This window comes from Dreissena polymorpha, chromosome 14 (genome assembly GCF_020536995.1).
Source record: "Dreissena polymorpha isolate Duluth1 chromosome 14, UMN_Dpol_1.0, whole genome shotgun sequence".
In the NCBI taxonomy this organism is placed as follows: domain Eukaryota; kingdom Metazoa; phylum Mollusca; class Bivalvia; order Myida; family Dreissenidae; genus Dreissena; species Dreissena polymorpha.
Genome location: NC_068368.1, coordinates 46,400,583 through 46,416,125, shown reverse-complemented (window position 1 = coordinate 46,416,125; position 15,543 = coordinate 46,400,583). Strand labels below are relative to the sequence as shown.

Here is a 15,543-nt window from a genome sequence, read left to right as displayed (position 1 = left end):
AAGGCCAATTTCGTGCAAACTTTATAAATCTTCTTGTCAAGAACCATTGGGCCTAGGGCTACCAAACTTGGTATGTAGTGACATCTTATAGTCCTCTACTAAGCTTGTTCAAATTATGCCCCTGGGGTCAAATTTGAACATGCCCCGGGGGGTCAAAAAATTGAAAATTTGCTTATATAAGACCTATTTTGTGCAAACTTTAAAAATCTTCTTGTCCATAACCATTGGGCCTAGGGCTACCATTTTGCTATGTAGTGACATCTTATAGTTTTCTACCAAGTTTGTTCAAACTATGCCCCCGGGGTCAAATTTGAACCTGCCCCGGGGCGGGGGGTTAAAAAATTGAAAATTTGCTTTTATAAGGACTATTTTGTGCAAACTTTAAAAATCTTCTTGTCCATATCCGTATGGCGTAGGGCTACCAAATTTGGTATGTAGTGACATCTTATCGTCCTCTACCAAGTTTGTTCAAATTATGCGCCTGGGGTAAAATTTGACCCTGCCCCGGGGGTCACAAAATTGAAAATTTGCTATATAAGGCCTATTTTGTGCAAACTTTAAAAATCTTCTTGTCCATAACCATTGGGCCTAGAGCTACCATTTTGCTATGTAGTGACATATTATAGTTTTCTACCAAGTTTGTTCAAACTATGCCCCCGGGGTCAAATTTGAACCTGCCCCGGGGGGTTAAAAAATTGAAAATTTGCTTTTATAAGGCCTATTTTGTGCAAACTTTAAAAATCTTCTTGTCCATAACCATTGGGCTTAGGGCTACCAAATTTGCTATGTAGTGACATCTTATAGTCTTCTACCAAGTTTGTTCAAATTATGCACCTGGGGTCACATTTGACCCTGCCCCGGGGGGTCAAAAAATTGAACATTTGCTTATAAAAGGCCTATTTTGTGAAAACTTTAAAAATCTTCTTCTCCATAACCATTTGGCCAAGGGCTACCAAATTTGGTATGTAGTGACATCTTATTGTCCTCTACCAAGTTTGTTCAAATTAAGCCCCTGGGGTCAAATTTGATCCCGCCCCGGGGGGTCAAAAAATTGAAAATTTGCTTATATAAGGCTTATTTTGTAAAAACTTAAAAAATCTTCTTGTCCATAACCATTGGGCCTAGGGCTACCAAATTTGATATGTAGTGACATCTAATAGTCCCCTTCCAAGTTTGTTCAAATTATGCCCCCGGGGTCAAATTTGACCCCGCCCTGGGGGGTCTAAAAATCGAAAATTTGCTTATATAAGTCCTATTTTGTGCAAACTTTAAAAATCTTCTAGTCCATAACCGTATGGCATAGGGCTACCAAATTTGGTATGTAATGACATCTTATAGTCCTCTACCAAGTTTGTTCAAATTAAGCCCCTGGGATCAAATTTGACCCTTCCCCATGGGGTCACAAAATTGAACATGTGCTTATATTGGGCCCATATTGTGCAAACTATAAAAATCTTCTTGTCCATAACCATTGGGCCTATTTCTATCAAATTTGGTAGCTAGTGACATCTAATAGTTCTCTACTTAGTTTTTAGCTCATCGAGTGATAGCTCGAGGTGAGCTATTGTGATCACTCAGCGTCCGGCGTCCGTCCGTCCGTCCGTCCGTAAACAATTTGTAAACATCTTCTTCTACTAAACCATTGAGCCAATTCCAACTAAATTCAATGTGGAGCATCCCTAGGTCATGGGAAAAAAGAATTGTTAAAACAAATTGATCACATAACCAAGATGGCCGCCATGACCATATATGGTAAAAACCTTAAAAAATCTCCTTGTCAGAAACCGCTCATCAGATTTTCAAAAAATTTCACAGGGATGACCTTTGAAGGCTCCCCTAAAAAAGTTGTTCAAAGAAATTTGATTCGTCGAAAAACATGGCCGCAGGAGCTCGTTGAACTTTGCATGTTTATTCGTTTTTGCCTATTTTGTGAAAACTTTCAAAAATCTTCCACATTTTTTGTCTGATCCTTTCCAAATTTGCACAGTGTCTTTATATCAATGAGGACACGAACCCTACAAAAAATGAGCATTATTGGTCCATGAAGTACAGAATTACCTCCCCTTGAATTGAGAAAATGGTGTTTATGCAATAAAGTCCAAATTTTTCATCCAATTCTTTCCAAACTTGTAGGATTTAGCATGGTTCAAACAAGGGAAACAACTACGGTTTATGCATGTTCTTTTTATTACAGATTTGCCTCCCTTTAATTCATTTAAAATCTCATTTTACAGCAGAGATTCCAAATCTGACCTGTAAATGAGCCCCATATTTACTGCTGGTGCTATGTTACCTTTTCCCATTTGATCATTCTTAAGTATTGGTCTTGTAATGCTGCTACTGCTACTGCTACTGCTACTACTACTACTACTACTACTACTACTACTACAACTACTACTACTACTACTTCTACTACTATACTACTACTACTACTTCTACATACTACTACCACTACTACTACTACTACTACTACTACTACTACTACTACTACTACTACTACTACTACTAGTACTACTACTACTAGTACTACACCACCACCCACCACCACCACCACCACCACCACCACCACCACGTCTACTATTACTACTTCTACTACTACTGCCACTACTACTACTACTTTTACCACTAGACTACTACGACGACGTACGACACACGACTACGACGAATCACGAATACGACGACTACGATACGACGACGACGACTCGAGACGACTTCGAACGACTACACGACTACGTACGACGACGACGACTACTACTATACGTACTACACTACGACAACTACTACTATACTACTACTACACTACCACTACTACTACTACTACTACTACTACTACTACTACTACTACTACTACTACTACTACTACTACTACTACACCACCACCACCACCACCACCACCACCATTCACAGTGACAAAAAACGTATTCACACAATGGCTGCTACTACAACTTATAGCCCATATAGGGGGGCATGCATGTTTTACAAACAGCCCTTGTTTCTATGGGATTTTAACCACAACTGTTCATGTTTATCTCCGACACATATTTTTAGGTCACCTGTCATGAAGTGACACAGTGAGCTTATGTGATTGTGTGATGTCCGGCGTCCGTTGTGCGTGCCTGCGTGTGTCTGTGCGTCCGTCCGTCAACAATTTGTTTGTGTAGACAGTAGAGGTCACAGTTTGCATCCAATCTTGATGAAATTTGGTCAAAATGTTTATCTTGATGAAATCCGGTTTGGGATTGTATTTGGGTCATCTGGGGTCAAAAACAAGGTCACTAGGTAAAATAATAGAACAACCTTCTGTAGACAATAGAGGTCACAGTTTTCATCCAATCTTTATGAAATTTGGTCAGAATGTTTATCTTGATGAAATCTGGGTTGGGATTTTATTTGGCTCATCTGGGGTCAAAAACTAGGTCACTAGGTCAAATAATAGAAAAACCTTGTGTAGACATTAGAGATCACAGTTTTCATCCAACCTTTATGAAATTTGGTCAGAATTCTTGATGAAATCTGGGTGGGATTGTATTTGGGTCATCTGGGTTAAAAATCTAGGTCAAATAAATAGAAAAACCTTGTGTTGACAATAGAGGTCACAGTTTTCATCCAATATTTATGAACTGTGGTCAGAATGTTTATCTTGATGAAATCTGGATTGGGATTGTATTTGGGTCATCTAGAGTCAGGAACTAGGTCACTAGGTCAAATCATAGAAAAACATTGTGTAGACAATAGAGGTCATAGTTTTCATCTGATCTTAATGAGTCAGGTGAGCGATTCAGGGCCATCATGGCCCTCTTGTTTAGCTCACCTGAGCGATAGCTCGGGGTGAGCTATTGTGATCACTCAGCGTCCGGCGTCCGTCCGTCCGTCTGTCTGTCTGTAAACAATTTGTAAACATCTTCTTCTACTAAACCATTGAGCCAATTTCAACTAAATTTCATGTGGAGCATCCCTAGGTCATGGGACAAAAGAATTGTTAAAAAAAATTTGATCACATATTCAAGATGGCCGCCATGACCATATATGGTAAAAACCTTAAAAAATCTTCTTGTCAGAAACCGCTTATCAGATTTTCAAAAAATTTCACAGGGATGACCTTTGAAGGCTCCCCTGAAGAAGTTGTTCAAAGAAATTTGATTCGTCAAAAAACATGGCCGCAGGAGCTTGTTGAACTTTGCATGTTTATTCGTTTTTGCCTATTTTGTGAAAACTTTCAAAAATCTTCCACAATTTTTGTCCGATCCTTTCCAAATTTGCACAGTGTCTTTATATCAATGAGGACACAAACCCTACAAAAAATGAGCATTATTGGTCCATGAAGTACAGAATTACCTCACCTTGAATTGAGAAAATGGTGTTTATGCAATAAAGTCCAAATTTTTCATCCAATTCTTTCCAAACATGTAAGGATTTAGCATGGTTCAAACAAGGGAAACAACTACGGTTTATGCATGTTCTTTTTATTACAGATTTGCCTCCCTTTAATTCATTTAAAATCTCATTTTACAGCAGAGATTCCAAATCTGACCTGTAAATGAGCCCCATATTTACTGCCAGTGCTAGGTTACCTTTTCCCATTTGATCATTCTTAAGTATTGGTCTTGTAATGCTGCTACTGCTTCTGCTACTGCAACTGCTATTACTACTACTACTACTACTACTACTACTACTACTACTACTACTACTACTACTACTACTACTACTTCTACTACTACTTCTACTACTACTACCACTACTACTACTACTACTACTACTACTACTACTACTACTACTACTACTACTACTACTACTACTACTACTACTTCTACTACTACTACTAGTTCTACTACTACTAGTACTACTACTACTACCACCACCACCACCACCACCACCACCATTACTACTTCTGCTACTACTGCCACTACTACTACTACTTTTACCACTACTACTACTACTACTACTACCACTACTACTACTACTACTTCTACTACTACTACTACTACTACTTTTACTACTACTACTACTACTACTACTACTACAACTACAACTACTATTACTACTACTACTACTACTACTACTACTACTACTACTACTACTACAACTACTACTACTACACCACCACCACCACCACCATTCACAGTGACAAAAAACGTATTCACACAATGGCTGCTACTACAACTTATAGCCCATATAGGGGGCATGCATGTTTTACAAACAGCCCTTGTTTCTATGGGATTTTAACCACAACTGTTCATGTTTATCTCCGACACATATTTTAAGGTCACCTGTCATGAAGTGACACGGTGAGCTTATGTGATCGTGTGATTTCCGGCGTCCGTTGTGCGTGCCTGCGTGTGTCCGTGCGTCCGTCCGTCAACAATTTGTTTGTGTAGACAGTAGAGGTCACAGTTTGCATCCAATCTTGATGAAATTTGGTCAAAATGTTTATCTTGATGAAATCCGGTTTGGGATTGTATTTGGGTCATCTGGGGTCAAAAACAAGGTCACTAGGTAAAATAATAGAACAACCTTCTGTAGACAATAGAGGTCACAGTTTTCATCCAATCTTTATGAAATTTGGTCAGAATGTTTATCTTGATGAAATCTGGGTTGGGATTTTATTTGGGTCACCTGGGGTCAAAAACTAGGTCACTAGGTCAAATAATAGAAAAACCTTGTGTAGACATTAGAGATCACAGTTTTCATCCAACCTTTATGAAATTTGGTCAGTATTCTTGATGAAATCTGGGTGGGATTGTATTTGGGTCATCTGGGTTAAAAATCTAGGTCAAATAAATAGAAAAACCTTGTGTTGACAATAGAGGTCACAGTTTTCATCCAATATTTATGAACTGTGGTCAGAATGTTTATCTTGATGAAATCTGGATTGGGATTGTATTTGGGTCATCTAGAGTCAGGAACTAGGTCACTAGGTCAAATCATAGAAAAACATTGTGTAGACAATAGAGGTCATAGTTTTCATCTGATCTTAATGAGTCAGGTGAGCGATTCAGGGCCATCATGGCCCTCTTGTTTCAAATTATGCCTCTGGGAACAAATTTGACCTTGTCCCATGGGTCACAAAAATGAACATATGCTTAAATAAGGCCTATTTCGTGCAAACTTCAAAAATTTTCTTGTTCTTAATTATAGAGCCTAGGGCTACGAAATTTTGTATGTTGTGATATCTAATAGTTCTCTACCAAATTTGTTCAAATTATTCCCCAGGGCTCAAATTTGACCCTGTCCCGGGAGGTCACAAAACTGAACATATGACGTTTACCAGGGGAGATTACTGCGGCCGTGTGGCTGTGACCAACAACAACAACAACATCTTGTAAACATGAGATAAAACCCTGTCATTTAGTGCCATTTTAGATCAGATGGTGACTGCTTTCAAAGGAATTGAAGTAAAAACATTTGTTCTGAATGTTTTTCTTATAAACTGAAAAAAGTCGGGATTTATTTAAATATGTCAAAAGTGACCATATATCCGGATAAAACAATCGGATGACATGTTTATTTAATGTCTTTTTGTAGTGTTTAAACCAGTTTAATAATATCTTATTGATTTTAAAACACAACTTCCACGAACATAATTGTTTCCAGAAAAGTCAATATATGATACTGCATTGTAAACTCAAACTTTGTAGCCAAGAGTTGTTGGAATTAATGAAGTGCAATGTTCTTAACTATCGTATGTGTTGCTTTTTAATAACTAAGGATTCATTGTTCCATTTGTGAATTGTGACTCAAGAATTGTGGAGATATGATTGTCAATTGCTCAACGATCCATATAAATTTCTGATCATTTTATAATTTTCTTAATATAAATTATGAATTGATCTTAGAAGTCAAATGTATAACTTAATTAAATACATTTATAAATATAAGAAATACTCTTTAGATTATCATAAATTCTCAGGCCTGTTGGTCTAAGGGACGTGTGGGTTGTTAATTATATCTATATATATTGCACATGTCGGTCCGTCCGTCGTCCGTATGTCCGTCCACCAGATGGTTTTTGGATGATAACTCAAGAACGCTTTGGCCTAGGATCATGACACTTCAAAGGTACATTGATAATGACTCGCAGATGACCCCTGTTGATTTTGAGGTCACTAGGTCAATGGTCAAGGTCACGGTGACCCGAAATAGTAAAATGTTTTTCGGATGATAACTCAAGAACGCTTATGCCTATGATCATGAAACTTCATAGGTACATTGATCATGACTCGCAGATGACCTCTATTGATTTTCAGGTCACTTGATCAAAGGTCAACGTCACGGTGACCGGAAATAGTAAAATGGTTTCCGGATGATAACTCAAGAACGTTTTATGCCTAGGATCATGAAACTTCATAGGTGCATTGATCATGATTCGCAGATGACCCCTACTGATTCTCAGGTGAAAGGTTTAGGTCACTGTGACCCGAAATAGTAAAATGTTTTCTGGATGATAACTTAAGAACGCTTATTCCTAGGATCATGAAACTTCATAGGTACATGGATCATGACTCGCAGATTACCCCTATTGATTTTCAGGTCACTAGGTCAAAGGTCACGGTGACTCAACTTAAAAAAATGGTTTCCGGATTATAACTCAAAAACGCTTACGCCTAGGATCATGAAACTTCATAGGTACATTTATCATGACTCGCAGATGACCCCTATTGACTTTCAGGTCACTAGGTCAAAGGTCAAGGTCACGGTGACTTCACAGAGTAAAATGGTTTCCGGATGAAAACTAAAGAAAGCTTACGCCTAGGATCATGAAACTTCATAGGTACATTAATCATGACTCACAGATGGACCCCTATTGATTTTCAGGTCACTAGGTCAAAGGTCGTGGTCACAGTGCCAAAATACGTATTCACTCAATGGCTGCCACTACAACTGACAGCCCGTATGGGGGGGGGGGCATGCATGTTTTACAAACAGCCCTTGTTTGAGATGATTCTTTACAAAGAAAGATGCTACTATTGTATTTGTTATAAATGTGTGAAAGGCTCTAAGAAGGAACCAGAGATTATTAACCCTTGACCAAACACCAACAGGATTTTACGGGTTTATAGTTGACGACTTTATAAATAATTATGATAAAATGAGAAATTGCTCAAGATGAGCAATTTCTCCTTTTATCACAATTATTTCTACCCTACCTGATTATTTCCTTAATATTCCATTACAATTTAATTGTAATCTGCAACCTTTTTCAAATTGGGAAAGTCCAAAATGTGTCGTTTGGTAAAGGGTTAAGGCATTTTGATTCCTACGGGTCTTGTGAATCTGTTTCAAATCAAATGCGTATATTTGATCTTGATCATCTAAAAATATGTGAAATAGAAAGAACGACAATGTCTTTTGGAGAGATAAATGTACCTACGTTATAAGCAATGGGACTGTGCTTCAAAGGAACAATTCCCGGGCTTTTTAGTCTGTTTAGTTAACACGGTAGTAACTTTTTCCATATATAAAAATGCTCACCCTTCCAACTTAAGGTGCCCAGTGGGACGAGGGATAGACAGAGAAAGTCACATGCTTGAGTACATTTCAACCCATGCGCATTGCGCGTTTTTTGTCGCATAAAAAACAGTGGAGCGATACAGGGCCATCATGGCCCTCTTGTTTGTGTTAGCATTTACAGTAACTAGTGCGATATGTTAAAATTACCTCAGTTTACACTAGCGAAGAAACGGAACATTCTACGAATGAATTGCCTATTTATTAAACATGTGAATGACAGTAACTTCTACAAAGTATTGTGAGTGCATGTATAGTGGAAAGGTCGGAACGCAGTAACAACGTATCGTTTCAATAACTTAATAGCTGGTTTATGTAAATGTTATTACGAACCAAATAACGTCATTTAACATGCTTATTGTGAAAAATATCAACGTAAGCAGTGGGCACCTAACCCACCCATAATGACAAGGGACGTTACAAAAACATGTGCAAAGCCCGAAGTATTGTTAAAAATACGTCCGTTTTTATCATATGTAAGCTAGCGATGGAACAGGATATAACATAAATGTGTTTCATATCCGTTACAAATGCACATTCACCGTTACTACTGCATAGTGTAAAAAATACTTAAGTTTCTTATAAGGTGTACACTTTCGATGAAACATGTAATTATATTAATGGTTCCTTCTTGTTAAAAATTTACGCTGGTCCTTTACTACCATTCGTTGATGTTTTGCATCTCTGAAAACGAATGAGCATAATACAATTACGGGCTTTTTTAATTGTTCTACGTGATCGGTGAGTTGATTCCTATGATTATTGGTATGAAACGGAATCTGGATTATGCCGACCTCCTATTTTTAGAAGTTGATGTGTGTTGGCCAGATTACAATGCGGGATTTTGTAATATCTTTCTTAATCTAGAATCGTGCTTGTAATATCGTGTTCTCATTAAGAGCACGAAATCTCGACCGATGTAAATGCGAAAAGAACGAAAACACGATGCGAAACCGTGCTATTTCATTTCGCAAATTCGCATTGGGTTTTCTTGAGTTCATATCGTATTTAAGCAATATTTTGTCAAACACAATCATTAAACACAATCGTGTGCGCTAAAATATATTCGAGGGATTGAAAATGCGATTTGTGAATGCGAACATTTGATGGAAGATCGCAAGATTACGGTTAGTGGTTACTGTAATACGATTCGAGACCGCGAGATACATTGCAAAACATTGATATTTTTTGTTGCTGTTGGTTTGCCATTTTAAACTTTTGATAAATAAGGGCGAGATCGCGAAACGAATTTAAGAGAGCAGTCGACTTATTTTAATGCATGATCGTGTTATTCATGTCAAGACCTCTCTAGGTAATTACGCATTGTTGCATCGCTCAACCTTCATTTCATTTTATGACCGGTTCTTGTTTTTGTACTCTCGCGTACCAACAGAAGTTATTGAAAGTGAATATATGTTAGGGTGACAGTTAAGGTATTATTCAGCTCACCTTAGTATAACGTGCCCATAGTGAGCTATTGTACTTGCCTTTTGTCCGTCGTTCGTCCTGCGCCGTGCTTCATCCGTCGTCAATATTAAATTGTTCACACTTTTGGACAAAAACTTCATGAATCCTGGTCAACACGTTTGTCTCAAAAATATGTTGGCCGAGTTGGAAACTGGATCACGTGTAGGCAAACATAAGATCACTTTGTCAAATTATACAAACGGCTTATAAACACTCTCGAAATCACATTTAAAGTCGAACCTTTATGAATCTTGGTAAGAACATTTGTTGTAATGACGTCTCCATTCAGTTTCCAAAATGGTGTGTGTTTGTCGAACGAAAACATGGCCGACCGGGGGTTGGGCAATTTCATCAATTTGCTATAATTTAAAAATGATACTCTAGAAGCCTCATTGTCGTCTTATGTTTTAAGATACTTGTTTAGAACATTTGTGTTATAGTATCTCTTCCGAGTTAAACATTGTTTGGTCCCTTTTGAAAACATGACCGCCAGGAAGCAATGCGGATTTCCTTATATGGTCATAGCGACACATTGTTAATGCGCTATGAATGCGCTATTAGCAAATCTTATTTTCCAATCTGTATAAAACAGTTTCAAAACATGTGTCCCTATGTACTAAATTATTGTGCCAATATTTGAAACTATGCTACTTGACGTAAAAAATAGGTTCATAGTTCAAAATAAAAAGGGTAACATTAAAGGGGCCTTACGTTTTTTTAATGACAAAATTATAAAAATTGTGTCATATTCGCAAATGTTCGTTTAAGTTATGATATTTTGAGGTAACAGTTATACTGAACACTGAAAAAAAGTACATTTTGTTAACTACGTTTATGGCTGCGTGATGCACTTGTTAGGCTTTATATATACGCTGTTATTTTATTTTCACGCGATACGAATTTATTCAAATTATTTTTCTATTATAAAGATTTTAACAATTTTTATTTATGTTTCTATATTCTTTATTAGCCAACTATTTTTTTCCGATTCGTTTTTAAAGGGGCCTTTTCACAGATTTTGGCATGTTTTGAAGTTTGAAGTTAAATGCTTTATATTGATAAATGTCAACATTGGATCCAGCTCCAGTAAAAAATCAAGAATAAAATTAAAAAAGGACAAAAATGTAGACCACATCAGGGCTCGAACCAGTGACCCCCGGAGTCGTTGGAGCAAAAAACCAATTAGACCGCTCGGTCATCCTGCCAAGTATATATGAAAGACGTATTTTATACTTTATATAAGCAATCTTCGTAGTTTCACAAAATTAAACGACAACAGCAGAACTCTCCAAATTATTCAATCGTTTCGCGTTGCAACGATTTATAATTGTCAGGTTTTTTAATCGTCAAAAGATGCATATAATGGCTATATTAGACCCTGGTTAATATTCAGTATTACTGTTTTCCTCACAAATATCATAACTAAAACTAAAATTTGCGAATCTGAAACAACTTTTTTTATTGTTGTCAATTTACCCAAACGTAAAAAGATCCCTTTATTAAGAGCACGTTTCTAATGATCAAAATTATCATATTTGGAAGGATTTTACTTGCAATTGCGCTTGTAATGTTTCAACTTATAGAAGACGTAATTTTTATGAAGCGTTTTTGATAAAACTGTATGGGTTTCTCCCTTAGATAATGAAATTTATTTGAAAATAATTTGTGTTGAATAAGTCGTTTTTAAACGCTAATCAACTATTTAAAACATTTTAACAATTTAAAGTGTGTTGAACATGTTTAAAGACGGATATATGAGAAATATTTTTTATTTAAATAAAAGCATCAAAAGACAAGCATATACTGACAATATGTGATATCCGTCCATGTTATCTACGTAATTATACATTGGCTAATACATAAATACCCAGATAAATGATAGTTAACATCAAAAGAAAATCCTGAGCATCAAAAATATTAGAGTAAAAATGTATAAACCGTGTACCACATGCTCTTTAAACGTGATTGACATGTTGAGGATTTGATATCTATCGATTTTAGTCGATTACAATGTGATAAGAATCTATGCAAAGTATATTTCTTTTTTTTAGTTTCAATATGTATTTATATTCAAATGTTATTCATAATTTTGAAGATCTGATTGCATGTTTAAATTAGACACGTGTTTGCGCAGATTTATTGTGTAACCATCTTTCCAATAATTAATTATAAATCTTTTACTTTTGATGTCAGTTGAAATTGTACAATAAATAGGGGTCAAAAGCGTTATAAAGAGTTTGTTAAACATCTATATTGGTGCCACCCTTGGATCATGCTATTTTATTAAAAACGAATATGTGTTGGATACTTCGTTTTCAAATACTGATCAAACAATTACAAGTATATACACGGGAAGGAAAATGTAATAAGAAATATAAACAACACGCATATAATACTTATGCACCGATTGAAAATGTAAAAGTATTAAGTAATACTTCCCAATGTATTGTATTTTTGTATGGCAATAGGTTCAAACGTTTTAAATTTATCAAAATTATTACCACGTTAACACATGTTAACGTTGTTAATATGTTCGTTACTGTTATAAATGTAAGTGAATGTTTACAGATTCGTCGAGTTCGGTCTCATCGACACTTCCAGTGTGTATTGTACTAAATAGTGCAAATCCAGCCAAGTGTGCAGATCCTCCACCACTACTGCCTTGCATAGAATGGATTGAATTGGAATATATTACATGTTCGTCTACCTGGCTACGCAGTCTGTTCAGCACATTACTGACACTCGAGCAAAATGCTGTGTGTGAACTGACGGAGGTCAGTTGTCAAGGTACATTTATTGATTCCGCAACATTATTGTGTTTAAAGAAAACATTAGCATACAATAGCGATTCTTATTTACAAGAGTGCAACGTTCTATGGGAGGTTCTCCATGGTCTGAATATAAAGAGCCTTAGTCTGGATACAAGTGTTATAAATTGTGCAGACATGATGTCACAGTCACTTTCATCGCTCACTCATCTGGACACGCTTAGTATTAGAGGGGAATTTGACGATTCCGGTCCGTGGCAGGGTCTCCATGGTCTGAATATCAAGAGCCTGAGTCTGAGTGGTCAGGATGGAGGTTTAAACGTAAAATATGCAGACTCGATATCCCAGTCACTTTTATCGCTCACTCATCTGGACACGCTTAGTATTGAAGTGGGTTTTGACGATTCCGGTCTGTGGCAGGCTCTCCGTGGTCTGAATATCATCAGTCTGAGTCTGAGTGGTCTATATGGAGGTTTTAGCGTAGACTATGCAGACTCGATGTCCCAGTCACTTTCATCGCTCACTCATCTGGACACGCTTAGTATTGAAGTGGAGGATGACAGCCTCTTTCTGTCTGATACATGGGTATATAATTGTGCAGACAGGACGTCCCATCTGGAAACGCTTAGTATAAGAGGGTTTTTTGACGATTCCGGTCTGTGGCAGGCTCTCCATGGTCTGAATATCAAGAGTCTGAGTCTGAGGGGTCGATATGAAAAATTAAACGTAAATTATGCAGGCTCGATGTCCCAGTCACTTTTATCGCTCACTCATCTGGACACGCTTAGTATTGAAGTGTATGTTAACAGTCCCGGTCTGTGGAAGGCTCTCCATGGTTTGAATATCAAGAGTCTGAGTCTGAGTGCTTGGCGTGGATATTTAAAAGAACATAATGCAGACTCGATGTCCCAGTCACTTTTATCGCTTACTCACCTGGACACGCTTAGTATTGAAGTGAATGATGACAGTCCCGGTCTGTGGAAGGCTCTCCATGGTCTGAATATCAAGAGTCTGATTCTGAGTGACGGATATTATAATGTTAAGCATGCAGAGACGCAAGCACAGTCACTATCATCGCTTAAACAGCTTGAAAAGCTTTCAATATTTTTGCGGACATATATCGACATAAAGCTACCTCAATCATTGAAGTATTTAAATATCTACTGCGTGACATTGCTTCCATCGGAATTACACGAACTTGTGGGCACACTGTCTGCATGTACTCGTACAGTTGAGAGTAAGCTGGAATTCGGTTGCGCTTCTTTCAACGATTTCCGTGTAAAATCAATTCCACCAGAGGAATACATTTCAATCCAACAAGAACTGGGGACTCTGAATCATGTTGCCGTGAAACGATTCCGAATATTACACCGGATTTGTGAGTATGATGCCGCATCTCCTTGGTCCGTACGTGGCATTGGTGGTGTCCAAGACGATAATACGGATGATGATAATGTAAACGATGTTGCATATAAAAGGTTCGTTACCGCAACCGCCGACCCAACATACCTTGGAATCATTAATCGAATTGCAATGCGACTTCTGATTACTCCATCCTCAAACTCATGAATCGTCGATAAATGCGACTGCAACACGTGATAATAACGAGAACAATTGTATTCATTATGTCTGGAACATTTTAAATAAGAATGATATATCTCTCTTGGATAGCATACATAGACAGTAGGCATTGTAAAACATTAATTCAACAAGTTTAAATAATTAACATGTTTGTGATGTGTTATTGGTGTGTAAATGTTATAAATGGAAAATGTTTGATGAAATGCATGCCAATTTTGTAAAAGTATTTAAAGTATACAAACACCATAAATTCCAACACGTCACGCAGTTTCATTTCATAGCCAATATACTGGCTATCATGTACTGTTTTTTCTGCAAAATTTATGTGCGAAGCAAATTATATGTATGCGTTGTTTCTAGTTCGTTTAAGCATATATATATACATGTGTGTGTGTGTTAATTGTTTAGATGCAACAAGAAAAAGGTGTATACCTTTAGTTTTCATTTAGTTTCAGATTATTTTCAGGTACTAAAATCTATAATAGTATATAGTTCTATATTGTATTCTTGGCTAGAATGGCTATCTTCATTTTTGTAACGCATGTCTTTTCTTTATAAACACATGTTTTGGCTGTGACTCTGAGCCAAATATCAGGTTTGGATTTCTTACAAACGGATTTGCATTATACGGTATGGCCTCCTTACAAACGGGTTTGCAATATACGGTTTGGACTCCTTACAACCGGGTGTGCATTCAGCGTTCAGAGGCGGTGACCCCAAATATATTCATGTGTGTTTTTGCTGTGTTTTTGTGCATTCGTACACCTGTGTTTTGTCTATAAATTTGAAATAAATATTTCGGATATTTAGATATTCAGATATTTAGTTTGAACTGAAAAAAAATCAATTGTGATATGGTCTTGTGCTGCGTGTAGAAGTCGAAATACACGTAGGAAGTTCAAACTGTCGCCTTATTCCAGTAACCCATATCGCATTCGTTATTGGTGACGTCCGATGAAATGCCAACGTTGTTTATTCCGTGGTAAAAACGAACAGCCTACACACGAGAAATTCTGTTTATGAATGTAAACGGTGATTTGTTTATAATATTTTCTGGATATATATTATATCTTTATTAAGTTTGTTTGTATATAACAGTTGTTAAAAGATGTTAACCATATATCAACTACAATATAACGATTTACGTTGGCTTAAGCGCATACGATAACACGCATTCAATATAGATAAAGATTGAACACCCATATATATGAAAAAAACATTA

The 15,543-nt window shown here is 36.9% G+C and overlaps 4 protein-coding genes across 10 annotated transcripts in view; all 4 read left to right on the top strand.

Moving 5' to 3' along the window:
• Nucleotides 1-13,299, top strand: part of LOC127857970 (uncharacterized) — a 28,528-nt gene extending 15,229 nt beyond the window's left edge. The window contains exon 3 of the mRNA XM_052394773.1: nucleotides 12,541-13,299. Coding sequence (XP_052250733.1) covers nucleotides 12,541-12,588 — 48 coding nt within the window. The 3' untranslated portion in view covers nucleotides 12,589-13,299. The remainder of the gene's footprint in view (nucleotides 1-12,540) is intronic.
• The window catches only part of LOC127857964 (uncharacterized), a 309,606-nt gene that overhangs the window by 19,091 nt on the left and 274,972 nt on the right, over nucleotides 1-15,543 (top strand). The window lies entirely within an intron of this gene.
• The window catches only part of LOC127857969 (uncharacterized), a 289,700-nt gene that overhangs the window by 4,675 nt on the left and 269,482 nt on the right, over nucleotides 1-15,543 (top strand). Inside the window, exons 2-3 of one of the 2 annotated variants that reach the window (XM_052394770.1) lie at nucleotides 6,211-6,392; nucleotides 8,484-8,769. In XM_052394770.1, coding sequence (XP_052250730.1) covers nucleotides 6,211-6,323 — 113 coding nt within the window. In that variant the 3' untranslated portion in view covers nucleotides 6,324-6,392; nucleotides 8,484-8,769. The remainder of the gene's footprint in view (nucleotides 1-6,210; nucleotides 6,393-8,483; nucleotides 8,770-15,543) is intronic. The other variant, XM_052394771.1, reaches the window with a different exon arrangement.
• The window catches only part of LOC127857972 (uncharacterized), a 169,244-nt gene that overhangs the window by 65,882 nt on the left and 87,819 nt on the right, over nucleotides 1-15,543 (top strand). The gene's annotated exons all lie outside the window — the stretch shown is intronic.